Genomic DNA, 17,454 nt, shown 5'->3' with positions numbered 1-17,454 from the left:
TAGTTAGTACTGAGAATGGCTATGTATTTGGGTGTAAATCCATTTATTTGGAAAATATAAAAAATTACTGTTAATATTTGTCTCACTTTTTCTTTGGACTATCCTTTAAATTTTCAAGAGTGCCACATAATTTTATAGTTATGTTTATTATAGCTAAATACTCAGAGTTGTAATTTTGAAATAAATTTTGCTATGAATAAAGAAAAAAATCTATTCAGAAAGTACAGTATATATAAACTCATGGTACTTTTCCAAATATTACTAGCATACTAATTATTTTGTAAAGTTCTTTCTTACACATAGGATCTAAAATGCAAAGAAAAATGAAACTTTTATTCAAAACAAATAGAAGCAATACTGGCTCCTATATGCTAAAAATACGAGTTTTTTTTTTCTTAAGCACTCTAGATACAAATATTAACTGTATGGGCTGAGAATGTTTAATTTTCAATATAATTCAACAAGGTACACAAGTAGAGCTCTACAAATATATCCCTTATAATAATTATGTAAAACCATTTTATCACAAATACTACCAAAATCCTGTGAAAAACAAACTACAAACATGTTTTTTAAAGAATTTCTTAGTTATAACAACTACAAAAGCAATTATCATTTGTTTTTTAAAAAATGAAGGGCAGTATAACGTAAATTCGAGTACTGCAAAGTTAGCTCTTGAGGATGCAGTCTTCAGTTCATATAAGGTACTAAATACTCTCTCAAAAATAACAAGTTATTATATATATTTAAAGTCTTGAGCTAGAGCTCCAGAAAAAAATTAAGGAGATGAAAAGTAGATATGTAGAAATAATGGTATAAAATGATTTTTATACAAAATGTACCACTGTTCAAATGTGTAAGGCTTAATATGAATATTTTTGAATTGTACTTGCTTCACACAATTTCTTACGAACTCTCAAACCATTCAAAATTCAGTATTACTGAAACATTTTGATATTTCTGAAGTGGTATAGGATGGTATAGGATGGTACATGGTATAGGATGCAATTTAATGTAAACTTATCTATACTGTTCCACCCAATAAAAATAAAACCTTTTTGAGTTCAGGAAAGAATGTATTTTTCAATGTTTGATTTCTATATAGATTCAACTATGAATTGGCCCTAGTTTAAACAGAAGACACAAAAGAGACAAAATGTATCAAATATTTCAAGTCTACACTATTCAATTACACAGTTAAAATTAATTTTCATGTGAAAGTAAAGTGCTTTAAAGTAAAAAATGTTTTTGTACAGGTATTATTCATATTACTAATATTTAATATCCAAATATTTAGAATTTTCTAAATTAGTTCCAATTTACCCATTTCCTTTGAAATGTATCCTGCCACAATGTTAAAAAAAAAAGGTCTACAGAATGGTGACATTAGACACATCATATTTTGTGGGGTGGACCCTTAAACTGAGACAAAATCTTTATTCAAAGCTAGAGATATTTTATTTCTTGCACATGCTCAAAGTAACTAATATCAACTCACATTTTCTGTAGGCCTCAAAGAATTTTTATTTAACATAATGAGAGGTTTAATAACTTATATTAAAGACTATGTAGCACTCTTCTGTTGCTCTTCACCAACTATTTTTATGACGATAACTCCGAGATCTGGAATGTGATCGAAAATGAGAATGTTTTGCTGTTTGTGCTTTAGTTTCAGAATTGGTATACCCTTTGGGAGATTTACACGGGGATCTTGCTATGGAGTCAGAATGTCTTCCATGTGATCTTGATTTTGTTCCTGAGCTAGTCTGCTTTTGAGGTGAATTTGATTGTGATTTTCCTATTGACTTGGACCTTTTTTGTAGCGACTTGGACCTTGACCGTCCTCTAGAACCAGAATTCCTTCTTGGAGTTCTTGACTGCCTTGCTGAGGTAGACCGCCTTGGTAGTGATTTGGAACGAGATTTAGACTGGCTGTAAGAAAATCGTCTGTGCCGAGACCTGTAAACATCCATAATGTTAGAGTACATATTTCACACGAAACAGTTAAATAGGACAGAGAACAACATTTTTAGGAACTTGTATACTTTTTTTTCTAATTTAAATTTTATTTTTATATTCCCCATACAATTACAACCCCCTTATTTTTACCCCAAGCCCTCCTTTCCCCGCCCCCCACCCCCCATAGAGTAGGAACTTGTATACTTTACATGACATTAGTTATGCTTTTATTGGATAAACTAAACAAACCAATTCTAATTGTATTATGCATGGTTTTGGCTCAAATAAAACCTGACTATATGACCAAAAGATTTTTACTTTGTTAGATACTTTATGATATGGGTCAATTTTGGAAAATGTCATATATTTAGTCTGGGTTACACAACTCCTTAGAGGTAGGAAAATCTGGAGAGGAAACTTATCAAATAATGCTTATAAAAACAAACACCTAGATGCAGGATTTCTCTATCCTATCATGGATTCAGCTTGTACTAGACTAATCCTTCCAGGGAAAACAGCTGTTTAGAAAATCCAGAAACATTAATAAGGCACTGGAGAATAATCAACATAAAACAAAGTTAAGGAGCTAGCTATAAGCCATGATTCTTTTACTAAGACCATTTTCCAAATGCCAACATGGGAACTGACCCAAATCAGAAATGACTATTTTCTAAGCTGAAGAGACAAAGAGGTCAGAATTTAGGGTTATCAAATTGGTTGAGACTTGAGAGGCAAAATTCCAGAGATGAGGGAATTGCAGAAAGGAAAAAAAACACCCTAGATCTGCCTACAAATTCTCAAGTCACAGGCCATTTTCTAAGCTATACATGTATAGGATGAGACTCTAAGAGGTTAGCAGCTGAAGATTCAAGAACTGAGATGAAATTTTATCAAAAACACAATGCTAGAGAGAGAAGCTAGAGTTCAAGTCTCAAAAGTTCAAGGTATCATGTAACAACCCAGGCTTTCATTTAAGAACGCAGAAGAGCCATATCCTGCAAGTAAGGGTCATGCCCAAGGAATAAAGCTAAAACAGATCAGCCATAGCAATGCCTTAAGCGAAGCTCTCTGATCTGTCAATACTCTGCCTGTTAGAACAAAACAATTTTTTTTGAGGTGGTAACATCACCCAAAGTTTGTATAATTTTTCAACAGCATACACCATTCAATAAAAAAGCGTAAAAGGTGTGTGTGTGTGGGGGGGGGGGAGACTAACAACTAAGGAAAATAAAAGATAAAAGAAACAGAGCCAATATGATTTAGATATTGGCATTATTCAGACAGGATTTTTTTTAATGATTGATTTTTAAAATTTATTTATGCATCCAAGAACTGGCGTATAGGCCACAGGTGTAGGGGGTGAGTAGATTCACCAGAGACAGAGTGGGGAGCAGAACAGGTGGATCTACTGAAACACACTGCTGAGGGGAGGGGAGCAGTGGGCAAGACAGGAGAGGTCTGCTGAGCCATGTGGGTTAGCTCCCTCGCCCAGGATCAAACTCATGCCACATTGGCTGGTGATAGTTGATAGATCCCTGAACTACCAGTGAGGTCCCCTAGATTGGAATATTTTAAAGGTTACTGTGACTAATATGTTCAAGAAAATAAGGGGGAAAGTGACAAAAATAGACAACATAGATGCAAAAAGATGGAGAATTTCCACACAATATTATAATCTATAGAAAGACAAAGGGACATTTTAGAACTGAAAATATATACCTGGATTTAAAAAGTCATTACAGGGACTTAATCCATGTAATCCATCCATTACATGGAGATACCTAGAGGTCTAGCTACAGCAGAAGTAAGAACTGAAAAACATCCTACTGAAAGTCAATGAGAAAAAAGGAATTTTTAGAAATCTAGAAAAGGGGCCCCCCTGTTGGCATAAGTTAAGTCTCAGCACTATCAAGCTCTCACCAGCCACTGCAGCTTGAGTTTGATCCCCAGCCAGGGAGCTGACCCACATGGCACAGCAGACCTCTCCTGTCTCACCCGCTGCTCCCCTCACAGTGTATTTCAGTAGATACAGCTGTTCTGCTCCCCACTCTGTCTCTGGTAATTCTACTCACCCCCATCCCTGCACCTCTAGCCTACACCCCAGTTTTTGCATGCATAAATAAAATAACTCTTTTTAAAAAATCTAGAATAGAGCATGAGAGACATGTGGCGCAAAGTCATATGGCCAAAAGGAAAAAGTGAGTAAGAGAAGAAATAATATTTAAAGAGATGGTCAGAATTTTCTAAAATTAATGAAAGGCTTCAACTTATAATTTCAAGATGAGTAAATCCCAGGTAGAATAAATACAAATAAAATGGCACTAGGCATTGCACCGCAGAACTGCTGTAAACCAAAGTCAGAAAAATCTGAAAATGCACTGGAGAATAAAAGGCATATTACCTTCAAAGGAGTAACATTAAGACTGACAGCTGACTGTGGATATCAGAAAAACAATAGAATTAGACTAATAAGAAAAATTCCTGCCAGCTAACATTCTATCCTTAGCAAAAATATCCTTCCAAAAAAATGACTATAAAATGAAGATTTTTTTCAGGCAAACAAAAGCTGAAGGAATTTATTTAAAAAGTTAAAGTTAAGTCTGTCATGAAATAAAAACATTGGAAAACAGTCAATAACCCCAAGTTAAATAACAATACCTGTAAATGCAGAAGAGCTTATTTTCCTGTTGAAGTTGATTTTTATACACAGTAAACAAAATGATTCTGGTGGCCTGTTTTTAAAACCTATTAATATTTAAAATGATTTCCAGAAGTAATAGAAAATTAGATTTTTCAATCCTCTTGTATTCTGTACTTACTCTTTAAGGCTATCAGACCGTCTTCTATTTCTCCCCCATGAAGAACTTCTACTTCGAGTTCTTCTCTGGCTGGGGCTTCTTGATCTTCTATGATCGCTTGGAGAACAAGGGTGACGTTCTTTTGATTTCATTTGACCTGGTGCTAGAATATGAAGTACAAGATTTATAATTTCTAACCTGAAAACCTCAAGTAATAGCCATACAAATATTATCTATGATACTGTGATTTATAATAATATTCATGATACATGTAGCATGAATTATATATATTCGTTTTATATATATACACACACACATACGCATGTGTGTATTTATATATAAGGCTCTGCCCCAATTCCTAACACTTTAGTCCTAAATGTAAAGTCCTAAATGGTAAGAACACTAGGAGCATCTTTTGTTCTAAAATTTGGTCTTTGACCCAAGTTCCTGGAAGTTTTTCTATTTTACAGTATTATTTTCTGATTAAATTTTAAGAAGATATCATTGCTAAAACAAACAGGATCTATGTTTAGTCACACTTACTTTTGCGATCACCTTGTGCAAACTGTATTTCAATTTGACGGCCACATACCCACTTTCTATTGAGATTATAAAGAGCATCTTCAGCATCTCGAACATCTTCAAATATGACTAGCTGTTAAGGACACTTTGAATATCAGATATCAAGTAGAAATATTATTTTAATGAATTATTTACATGTGACATGAAATTAATAGGAAAAACAAGTTCAAGTTATTAAGTTCACATCTCTAATATGAATAATAGGAAAACAAATTAACTTTTATTACCAAAACAAATGCTTTGCTATCATTTGGACAAATGAACCAAAAAAAATGCAGAAGCAAACATGTAACTGTACCTCTAACATATACATTAGTGTAATTGAGGTATACACATATAATTTGAAACATAAGAAAAAAATAAGTCCAATAAACTGTTTAGGACTCACTCCTTTCTTTCTTTCAGGTTTTTCACTGAAAAAAATCAGCATGCAGAAATGTTTATTCTGAAATTAAAATTATTCCTTCATTAAATGGCTTTTTTATAATACTTAGGAAAAATTACTTATAAACGAAATTGTACACACACTAGTGAGCTAAAACATTGTATTTTCAAAACTTATTATCTTTTAAAAATGATTGTGTTTACCTCTGAATATGCTTTAAAATACCTTTATGCTTTTACTACTTAGTATGTTATTAAAAACAAACCATAAAGCCAATCTGCAGACATCTAAAATTACATGTATTGGTTTGTCATATTCCACTAAATTCCCTTATCTATATGAATTAACTAATTATAAATATAAATATCCCTAACTAAAATGGAAATAAGGTATATAAAAAGAATAATTAGCTGTATTTCAGGAGGTTCACTGGTTTAATTATTTTTTTTTAAATAGAAAACAGAAAAAGCTCAAGAAATGCAACACAAAATGAGACTGGCAATTACCTCAATGAAACTTGATCTTGAACCTTGACCTTTACTCTTTAAGGCTTGCGAGATGGACTTTATAAGGACGCAGAACCAACAAAATCAGACTTGGCTTTGACTCTGGAACTCTGAATAAATGTAGGAAAGCCGAAGTCTCAACCTGGTGTTGGCTTTGTCTTTTGCTTGATAAAGACTTCCCCTCTTCCAGGTCTTTATATCTGTGTCCACCCTCCCTCTTTACTCCTTGACGCTTGAACTTTAGGTGTCTTTTGTCTCGCCTGCTCGGTTTATGCTTGGATTCTAGCTAACAGGTTGGTTCAAAGTGGGGGGTGCTTGCCAGCTACTGTGGACTGCTTTAGAATTTCTGAGATAAAGAAATAAACACATTTAATTAGGCAATTTTAATTTTATAACATATGCTCCTGAACTTACATGTAAGTTCATACACATGTATGTAGTATAGTCTCATGCACACAGTAAAATAAAGGATATTGAACATAAGCAAATCCTCTTGGGCGGCGGGTGTAGAAGTCAAGTGGAATGTAAACGTCTACTATAGGGCCATATCGACCAAACTCACGACGCAAGTCCTCAGGCCTGAAGTGTTTTAGAAATAAGGCAAAGAAATATGAATAGCTGGATTAAAATGTTTTGCCTACAGAATCCAGTTGAAACCTTAAAAAAATGTATATTATCCAGACCAGCTTTTATCTTAGTTTGTCTTTCATGAGAATCAACCAGGGTTAACAAAGGAGGAAAAAAAAGAAAGAAAACAAATTCTCAGGTCTCACTTTTGGAGATTCTAATTCAAGAGGCCGGGATTGGGGGCTAGAAATCTGTATTTTTTTTTTTTAAGATTTATTTTTTATTTATGCAATAGCTGGGGTACAGGCCAGAGGCATGGGAGGGTGAGAGGATTAACCAGAGACAGAGTGGGGAGCAGAACAGGCAGACAGACCGAAAGCACTGCTGAGGGAAGCAGCGGGTGTGACAGGGGAGGTCTGCCACGCCATGTGGGAATCTTCCTGGCCGGCTGGGAATCGAACCTGTGCTGCAGAGGCTGTGGACAGCCTCACAACACTGTGTTCAACCCACTGCGCCACTGGGGAGGCCCTGAAATCTGCATTTTTAAAAGCACTCTGGATGGCTATTATGTTTTCTTAGGTTCAGGAAACACTGATCCAGTATATCCATCTTAGAAAGTTTATTCTTATTAAAGAATTTTCAACTGCCAGGCCTCCCCTGGTGGCGCAGTGGTTGGGCGCTGGGCTGCGAAGCTGCCCACAGCCTCTGCAGTGCTGGTTCGATACCCGGCCACCAGCGAGGGTCCCACATGGCACACAGACCTTTCCTGCTGCGCCTGCTGCTCCCTTCAGCAGTGTATTTCGTCAGTCTGCCTGTTCTGTTCCCCGCTCTGGTGAATTCTCTCACCCTCCCGCGCCTCTGACTGTACCCAGTGCTTGTATAAATAAATAAATCTTTAAAAATAAAAAGAATTTTCAACTGTCAGTACAGTTATAATTATGAACTTTTGTTAAGAATACATTCATTTGCTTCATTATAATTTCATGTTTATATTAATTTTGTTTTCAGATAGCAAGAATTAGATCTAAAGAAGTCTTAAAATTATTTCTCAACTGTTAAAGAAAAATGGATGTTTTACCATTACACATAAAGTAAAATAACTATTGCATTCTCAAGTACGACATGTATTTTAGCCTCCTAATTCCGTCTGATAGGTACTGAAGCAGGGACAGCAAAGAAATACATAGCATGCATGCTATTTCTCTTCATAACGCTACACTTTAGAGACAAAACATTTACCATTCATTAATAGCCTACAGTTATAGTGCAGTTATATGTTAGCTACTGTTCATTTTTAGACCACTTAACTCACAACTTTCAGATAAGGGCACAAACAGATAAACTTGCCTAAAGTCACCAAGTCAGTGACAGATCTGGAATTAAATTCCCCTAACCTTACACTAGTGTGTGTTCTTAACCACTATACCCTACTACTACAGCCTCATGGGGATCTTAGAGACTCAGCATCAATAACACAAAATATGGTTCAGAAAAAATTAATGCTCCCACACTATAGAAAAAGACTCCAAGATAACTGGAAGCCTTTAGCTTGGGCAAATGGAAGAAAGATGGGATCAGAGACAAAAATCAAACTGGACTCCCTGGTAGTGCAAGAGCTTACGTCTCAGCACTCTGAAGCTATCTGCAGCCACTGCAGCTCAAGTTTGATCCCGGCCAGGGAGCTAACCCACATGGCTCAGCAGACCTCTCCTGTCTCACCCTCTGCTCCCCTCAGCAGTGGTATTCAAGAAGGAGAAGAGAGACAGAAGCAGCTTTTAGGACAGAAATGTTGAATTTGAAGTGATCCACATGGATTCTGTAAGCAACTAGAAATTGTGATCATACAAATTATATTAACTTTCCCCTCAAGACTAGAAGTCAATGATTAAACCTAGATGTGAATTTAAGAGTTACTACATAAAGATTCAACTGACACTGAGTAAGCATCCACCAAATATCAGACAGTACAATCGATGATACACTATATTTTTATTATTTTAAAAATTTTTTAATAATTACAATAGCAAGTTTGTCTGCCTCCATGCTAGGTTACTGCTTTAACAGATAGTACCAATGTGGTTTTCTTTCATTTATTCATTTATTCAACAAATACTTACTGAACATGCACCAGGCTCTAAGGATATGGTGAGATGAAAAACACAATTCCAGCTCCCATAAAACAGTCTACAGGGTAAAGATTCTCAGCCATTCCTGGAATATTGCAATCTTCTGTGAAGGAATGTTAATGTAACAGACACCAGCCTGGTGCATTAGCTTCAGTAACATTTAATTTTTTTTAAGGGTTTCACTGGAAATATTTTTTTTAATTTACTTATTTATGCGTACAAGAACTGGGGTACAGGCCAGAGGTGTGGGGGAAGATTCACCAGAGTGGGAACAGGAGGGTTGATTGAAATACACCACTGAGGGGAGCAGCAGGCAAGTACAGTAGGAGAGGTCTGCTGTGCCATGCGGGTTAGCTTCCTGGCCAGAGATGGAACTCAGGCTGCAATGGCTGCAGACAGTTTATTAGTGCTGAAACTTAACCCCGTGCACCACCAGGGAGGCCCCTCACTGGAAATTCTAAGACTCGGAGTTGAGAATCATTTCTAAACCAGATATCGTCACCATTATATCTTAGTACCTAATATAGTTGCTTGGCATATAGAAGGTGTTCAATACATATTTACTGTATCAATGAATGAATGCATTTTTTAAAAAGATTTATTTTTATTTATTTATGCATACAAGAACTGGGGTACAGGTCAGAGGTGCAGAGGTGAGAAGATTCACCAGAGACAGAGTGGGGAGCAGAACAGGTGGATCTACTGAAATACACTGCTGAGGGGACAATGGGGCAAGACAGAAGAGGTCTGCTGAGCCATTTGGGTAGCTCCCTGGCCAGGGATGGAACTCATGCTGCAGTAGCTGCCAATAGCTTGATAGTGCTGAGACTTTACCCCCTGTACCACCAGGGAGGCCCCTGAAGAACACATATTGTTATCAAGGAGTCTGAGGCTGCAGTTAAGGAGACAGTGAGAGAAGTTACCTTACAGAAAGGTACAAAGGTACATACAGCTCATTTAGCAAAGCTAGAATTCAAATCTAGCTTTTTTTTTTAAATCTTCTGAGTTAACAAATACCACCAGGCAAATGTGAGTGTCTGATAGGAAAAGCATCCTAGATAGCAAAAAAAAAAAAAAAAAAAAGGGTGGGGGGGATGCAACAATGTGTATCACGGATGTTTGGAGTCCCAGAAATGAAGGGTGACAGGAGTGTAAAGGAGCAGATAGCAGATATCAAGAGTTGGTTCCCATTGCTTCTACCCTATTACCTGTTTTCAACTATTACCTGTTTTCATTTATTTTTGTAATTTTGGTGTAATCTATTTTGACATTCAGAAAAGTAGAGGGAATAAAACAAATATCCATGTACCCACCAACAAGATTTATTGTATCTCAATACTTGCCCAATTTGCCTTAACTTGTAGAACTTATTTAAATAAGATCCCGGCAGCACTCTGTCTGCCCCCTGTGACTATGCAGGTGCCTCTCTCTCCCTCTGCAGGGCAGCAGCCCTCCAGCCTGCCCGTGACCTGTATACCATGTCAGGACTTCTCCTCACTGACCTCCCTCAGCAGAGGCAGCTCTCCTCAAGGCTGCCGGCCTGCAACCATGCAGGCCTCTCTAAGCAAACCTGTCCCCTTTGGGGCAGCTCTTCCTGCCCGCTTGTGTCTATGCAAGTATCTTTTACTGTTCTATCCCTTTTCTAATAAACCTGCTCTTTAAATATAAAAAAAAATAAAATAAATAAGATCCCTCCCTCCACCTCAGATATACTCATTGATATTCATTATTCCCATGCATAACTTTGCCTTTTTGCCACAAATGCATATATATCCATAAATATACCTTTTATATATCAAATTATATATATGTGGTATCAGACTATTTGTATAATTTTGCATTCTGCCTTATCCTCTCTCCATATGGCTCTATAGTAATTACTTAAACTCTGTTATTATTACGAATAAACCACAACTTATTCATAGATCTTTCTGCTCATGAGTATTTAAGACACTTTTTGGAAAAACTGCAAACTGCGCTGCAGTGGACATTATGATACCTGTGCTTTCCAGAGCCCTCTGGGGTTCTCTGGGATCTGTCACTAGCAGTGCAATTGGTGGGTTGGACTACATATTTTCCAAAGTAGTCAAATTAACTTACATTCCTCAAAACATAATGAAAGTTTGTGTTGCTCCATCTCATTAATGTCTTTAACTCTGTCATTCTGAAGGATGTAAAGTGAAGGGGCATCTCATTTTTATCTTAATTTTAATTTACCTACTGACAGTGAAGAGCAACATCTTTCCATGCTTTGGGTTATCTTGTGTTAACAATTAAGAGTAGAATTTCTGGGTTAAAGAGAATATATATATATTTTTTACTTTCATGAAACTGCCAACAGTTCTGCAAAGTGATCATACCTTTTTATTCTCCCACTAATAATATATGAGTTTCTGTTACAGCAATCTTTGTAAGTACTTGTAATGCGAGTCTTTTTAATTTTAGTATTCAAGTGGTTATTAAATGGAATCTCACTGTGGTTTTAATTTGTATGACCATTTTTCCATGTGGTAATCAATCATTCATGTTTTTTACCTAATTTAATGTTTACCTTTTCATTACTGAATTATAAAAGTTCTCTGTAATTCTCAGCATTTTGTCATATATAATTTTAATAAATATTTTCTCCCAGCCTCTGCTTGCCCATTTACTTCCATTAAATGCATTTCAAATTTCAAATTAAAGTAGAAATTTAAATTTTGGTGAAACTTAATCTTATCAATATTCTTTTTTCTTTTATGGTAATTGCTTTACTTTTTTTTTTTAAAGGTTTATTTATTTATTTATACAAGCACTGGGTATAGTCAGAAGCACAGGAGGGTGACAGAATTCACCAGAGACAGAGCAGGGAACAGAACAGGCAGACTGACAAAATACACTGCTAAGGGGAGCAGCGGGCATGGCAGAAGAGGTCTCTCGCACCATGTGGGACCCTCACCGGTGGCCAGGGATTGAACCAGCACTGCAGAGGCCGCTGGCAGCTTTGCAGCCCAGCGCTCAACCGCTGCGCCACCAGGGGAGGCCCTGGTAATTGCTTTACTTTTATCTAATTGCCTGTTAAAATAGTTGCCTATTCCCACATCATGAAGATAGTCTAAATTTTCTTCTGAATGTTTTATTTATTTTTTATTTTTTTTTTTAAGATTTATTTATTTATTTATACAAGCACTGGGTACAGTCAGAAGCGCGGGAGGGTGAGAGAATTCACCAGAGCCAGAGCGGGGAGCAGAGCAGGCAGAAGGACCGAAGTACACTGCTGAGGGGAGCAGCGGGTGGCAGGAGAGGTCTGCGCGCCATGCGGGACCCTCCTCTGGTGGCCGGGGAGCAGCCGGGGATCGAACCGGCACTGCAGAGGCTGCAGGCAGCTTCGCAACCCAGCGCTCAACCGCTGTGCCACCGGGGAGGCCCTCTTCTGAATGTTTTATAGTGTACATTTTGATCAATGATCCAGTTCAAATTATGAGGTGAGGTAGAGGTTCCAGTTTTTGTTTCTTTCTTCCTACATGGATATCCAGTTGTTACAGCACCATTTGTTGAAAAGACTTTTCTTCCTCCACTGGTTTGGTTTGGTATCTTTTTCAAAAATCAACTGACTCTACAAAAGTGGATTATGTATGACTGTTTTACTGACATACTTTTCTATCCATATGCCAATATCATTGTCTTAATACATCTTTTTAGTAAGTCTTGAAGTGAAATAGTGTAAGTTTCTCAATTTCAGTAAACTTTTTCAAGATTATTTTGGCCATTCCAGATCTTTTACATATCAATCTATTTTTTTTTTAAGATTCATTTATATATACAAGAACTGGGGTACAGGCCAGAGGTGTGGGAGGTGAGAGGATTCACCAGAGACAGAGTGGGGAACAGGCAGACTGACTGAAATACACTGCTGAGGGGAGCAGTGGGTGAGACAGCAGAGGTCTGCTGCGTCATGTGGGTCACCTCCCTGGTCAGGGATCCAACTCGTGCTGCAGTGGCTGCAGATAGCTTCATAGTGCTGTGTCTTAAGCCCTTGTGTCATCAGGGAGGCCCCTCAATCTATTTTAGAGTTAGCTCATTAATTCTAATTCTATTTTTTACAGTGTTTGATCAGGAATGCCTTGATTTATAGTATAATCAATTTGGGTGAGAACTAATAATAATATTGTGTCTTTCAATTCATGAACATGGTATATTTATCAAGTTATGTTGGCCCTCTTTCATTTCTTTTGGCAATATATTGTACTGTTTACTGCAAAGGTTTTTACATTTTTTTCACTTACTTATTCTTAAGTAACTTTTTTGATGCTAGAGTAAATGAAATAGTTTTTTAAATTGTTATTTTCAATTGTTTGTAATTTTTATAAGTTTACCTTGTATCCTGGTAACTCACTAAGACTCATTATTTCGGGCCTCCCTGGTGGCGCAGCGGTTGAGCGCTGGGTTGCGAAGCTGCCCGCGGCCTCTGCGACGCCGGTTCGATCCCCGGCTGCTCCCCGGCCACCACAGGAGGGTCCCACATGGCCCGCAGACCTCTCCTGCCACCCGCTGCTCCCCTCAGCAGTGTACTTCAGTCCTTCTGCCTGCTCTGCTCCCCGCTCTGGCTCTGGTGAATTCTCTCACCCTCCCGCGCTTCTGACTGTACCCAGTGCATGTATAACCAACCAACCAAAGAAAGAAACAAATAAATAAAACATGCCTCTATTAAAAAAAAAAAAAAAAGACTCATTATTTCTTGCCTTGTTACAATGGCTAGTACCTGTAATGACACATTGAGTGGAGGTTGTGAGATAGGGCATCCTTTCCTTATTCTGATTTCAGGAAGAAAGCATTCAGTTTTCATGTGTAAATACGTACCTATACGTTTCTCATAGATGCCCTTTATTAAGGGGAAAGTGTTCCATCTATGCCTATATTGCTGAGACTTATTACCCTGAATGTGGCTAAGTTTTGTTTAATTTATTTTCCCCATCAATATCAAAACATACAGCCTTATATAAGCAAAGAATGCTACTAAGTATGTCCAGGAGAAGTACCTGATCTTTACTCTCCAACCTAACATGTTATACATCAAAATGGGAATGTCATATCTGGGATTTGGCTATTACTTTGTTCATTAGAAAACTGTATCTGACATTTAAAAATAATTACTCTTGTACACCTTAAAAAGTAAAAGATACTGAAATAATATTCTTCCCAATCCATATCTTATTTCACCAGTGAAAAGAAACAACACAAATTATAAAATTTTAGAATTTATTTTTATTTATACTTTAATAGTCAAAGATATTTTCAAAAGATTTGAAATGTTTTTGCATGTTTTTTTGCATGTTTTTTTAGATGTTATGTTACTAATACCCTGCCCCCATCATCAAAGCACTCTAGGTCACTGGGTCTCCCCCCATTCCCTATTTGTTCCCACTTCCATACTCCCTCACCCCAATTCTATAGTCATATTTCTAGGGTTTGTTTTGGTTTAGTTATAAAACTTATTTTTAAAATCTTTCTTTAGTTCTTAAGTTCAATTTCACACCTAACAAATTTTATACTAACCTATGTCTTATGCTTTCTGCTATATATGAAAAAGTCTACTTCAAAAAGACTTTAAATAAAATTTGCCTTTGTTATAAAACATTTATTAAATAAAATTGGAAAACAGGAAAAATAAAGCAACCCAAATGAATTTCTTCCAGGCTCATTTTCTATATATAATTTTTCCCTTCTTCATTTTTGAATATAATTTATTCTGAATATATAGTTTTCTACCCTGTTTAACTTTAACCCTAATGATTTTTTTAAAGGATTTATTTTATTTATGCATGTAAGAACCAGGATGTAGGCCAGGGGTGCTGGGAGTGAGAGGATTCACCAGGGACAGAGTAGGGAGTAGAACAGGCAGATCTACTGAAATGGATTGCTGAGGATCTACTGGCAGATCTACTGAAATGGATTGCTAACGCTACCTGGTCAGGGATGGAACTCATGTCACAGTGGGTGGTGATAGCTTAATAATGCTTAGACTTTAACCACTGCACCACCCGGGAGGTCCTACAAACCTTTGAGATTTTGATTGTTCCCCCACCCCACGCCACCAGAGGCAGTGCCCAATAGTGGTGGAAAAATGGAAATCGAATCTCAATTATCTGTCTTGATTACTCAATGGTGGATTATTTAGAGCAGAGGTGTTTTTATTTAGACTGTACAACATCTAAACATTTAAAAATGTACTGAAACATGAAACTGCCAATATTTCATAGCTTTAGACCCACAAAAATGGGGATTTCATATAATGAAACTTAATTCAATATTCTGAAACCTTGTTTACACACACAAAATAGAAGGTTTGAAATCTTGAAATTTAGGAAAATGTGCAAACAATTCCAAATGTCTACACAGTAGTTATCAGCTGAAGCTTAGTAGCAGCTGCTGTCCCCTTTAAATAGCACCTGCTCTTTTCCATTAGTTAGTCTGTGCTATCCTATTGTGCCTTATAACAGACAACTTCACTAATTCATATTACCCTGGCTGGCCCCTATGGCCATTAGAATTAGAAATCTTTATTTTATTTTATTTTTTGAAGACATACTGAAGACATACTGGAGAGGCTTGATGCTTATTTAGTATCCAAGCGGTGTGTTTAAACGTAGGAACTTTTTCACCCTACCCAAATTATAATTTTTGCTTGTTTTCTATGCAGTGTATTGATAAATAAAGGCATCGCTTAGATATTTATTAATGCATGTGAATTCACATACATAATTGTAGGGTGTGACATACATAATTGTTGTGACATACATAACTGCAGGGATCAAAGAAAAATACTTAACTTCGTGTTTAATACTTAATAATTAACAAAGGTAAGTTATGATGGTTACGCCAGATGGCTCTGGAGTCAAAAGGCTCCAAAGCATTTGTAGCTATGAAGCGCCGACATAATTCACTAAAACTGTGCGCTTCAGCTTTCCCTTTTGTCCAAAAAGATAATACTGCATATTTCTACAAGTTGGAGGAGGGTAAATTAAGTGTGGTGAAATAAAAAAATCTATTCATGGCGCCCCTCCCCATTCTTTCTGGCTCCTATTAAAGTAAGTGTTATGTGAGGAAGTCATTCCTTGAGATCTCTGTTTAGGCACTACACAGACAGCCCCAAAGTGCGGGGGATGGGGGTCAGATGGACGACCATCAGAACAGACCCGGGGTGTCCCCCGCACCGTTCACATGGGTGTTTATACTGTAGCCTGAACTTTAAAGAAACCCTACAGCCTCATTCACTGAGTTATCCTTTGTACCCAGAATAACACGGCGTGAACCCCCAGAATCAACCAACACTACCTGTAAACGGGCCATTACTGCGGGGAAGGAAGCTGAAGGCAGCAGGTACGCGCTGTCTCACAACACGTCCTCGCCAGACCCATTTTCTACTCACCTAGGAGGTGAGACTCGCGGCTCCATCAGGGAAACCACGACAAAGGGGCCGGAGCGCCGGCGCCCGCCCCAGCGGCAGCCGGAGGCGGCGGGGCCGGGGCCGGGGGCCGGCTGCGCGCTGAGGGCCGGGCCGCGGGGCCACGCCGCGCAGGGGCGGAACGCCGGGCGGCGGGCGAGGCGCGAGCCCCGCACAGGCCGCGCGCAGCCCGGGAAGGCGCCTCCGCGGCGAGTCGGGCCGCGCCGAGGGGAGGGGCCGGGCGCGCCCGCAGGGCCTCGGCCCGCCGCGGCGCCTCCGCCGTTACCCCGCCCCTCCCCCGCGCCCCAACCTGCGCCCGCGGCTGCTCACCTGGTGGCGTCCGCGACATTCCGGACGAACAGGGAGGTGTTGGGGGGTCTCGTGTAGCGAGACATGGCCGCTCCCTCCGTTCCCTCAGCTCTGCCCGCGGCTGCCGGGCCCGCTCCTCCGCTCCGCGCCGCCGCCGCCACAGCCGCTCCCCGGCCCCCCGGCGCGACCCCCTCCCCTCGGCCTCGGCCCCGCCAGCGCGCAGCCGCAGAGGCGGGCGGGGGGGCGGCCGTGCGGCGCGAGCTGGCCGGGCGGACCGCGCGGGGGCGGGGCCCGCGGCCGGAGGGCTCCGGCGAGGCGCGGTGCTGTGGTCCTGGGGTCCCCGGGGGCGCCGGGGGCCCGCGCCGCGGGGCTCTCCGAGGGCCCGAGGCTCGCGGGAGGGGATGGTGTGGAGGTCCGGGAGCCCGCGGAGATCTCGGGTGGGGCGGCGCCGGGGTCCCGGGGTCCTACGGTGCCCGACGGGGAGCGGCGCGGGCGCCCGGGGCCTCGGGGGAGCTGAGGAGGGGCCCGTGCCGGAGGCCGGGGGACCGGGGGTTCCTGGAGGGTCCCGCGCGGGCGCCCTGGTCGGTGGGACCGACGCTGGACTCCCGGCCCGGGGGTCCGGGCGGGGCGCGGCTGGCGCTAGAGTGTGCCCGGGGAGTGGCGGCCGGGAAAGTCTGGGGGTGAGACCGGGGAGCCAGGGGCTGGGGGAGCCTGGCTGAGGGGGTCTGGCGCGGGGGTGGGTGGAGTTGACAGCCGCGTTCAGCCGCGCATCTGCCTTGCGGCATCTGTGGTCTTCATC

At 39.9% G+C, this 17,454-nt stretch overlaps 1 protein-coding gene across 3 annotated transcripts; it reads right to left on the bottom strand.

Annotated features, from left to right (window-relative positions):
• Window positions 1-1,589: 1,589 nt before the first annotated feature.
• SRSF12 (serine and arginine rich splicing factor 12) lies at window positions 1,590-16,741 on the bottom strand (the record flags this gene model as incomplete). 3 transcript variants are annotated; one of them, XM_084227911.1, is made up of 5 exons in its annotated part: window positions 1,590-1,959; window positions 4,779-4,920; window positions 5,301-5,409; window positions 6,710-6,809; window positions 16,677-16,741. In XM_084227911.1, the coding sequence occupies 5 exons, from the start codon at window positions 16,739-16,741 to the stop codon at window positions 1,590-1,592; spliced, it is 786 nt and encodes a 261-aa protein (XP_084084037.1). The 3 variants fall into 3 exon arrangements, with proteins under 3 accessions (XP_084084037.1, XP_084084038.1, XP_084084039.1); XM_084227912.1 differs by having other exon boundaries at window positions 1,590-1,899; XM_084227913.1 differs by lacking the exons at window positions 5,301-5,409; window positions 6,710-6,809 and having other exon boundaries at window positions 16,677-16,734.
• Between the last annotated feature and the right edge of the window lie 713 nt (window positions 16,742-17,454).

This window comes from Talpa europaea (genome assembly GCF_964194135.1).
Source record: "Talpa europaea genome assembly, chromosome: 2".
NCBI lineage: Eukaryota > Metazoa > Chordata > Mammalia > Eulipotyphla > Talpidae > Talpa > Talpa europaea.
This window is presented reverse-complemented; position numbering and strand designations above follow the sequence as displayed.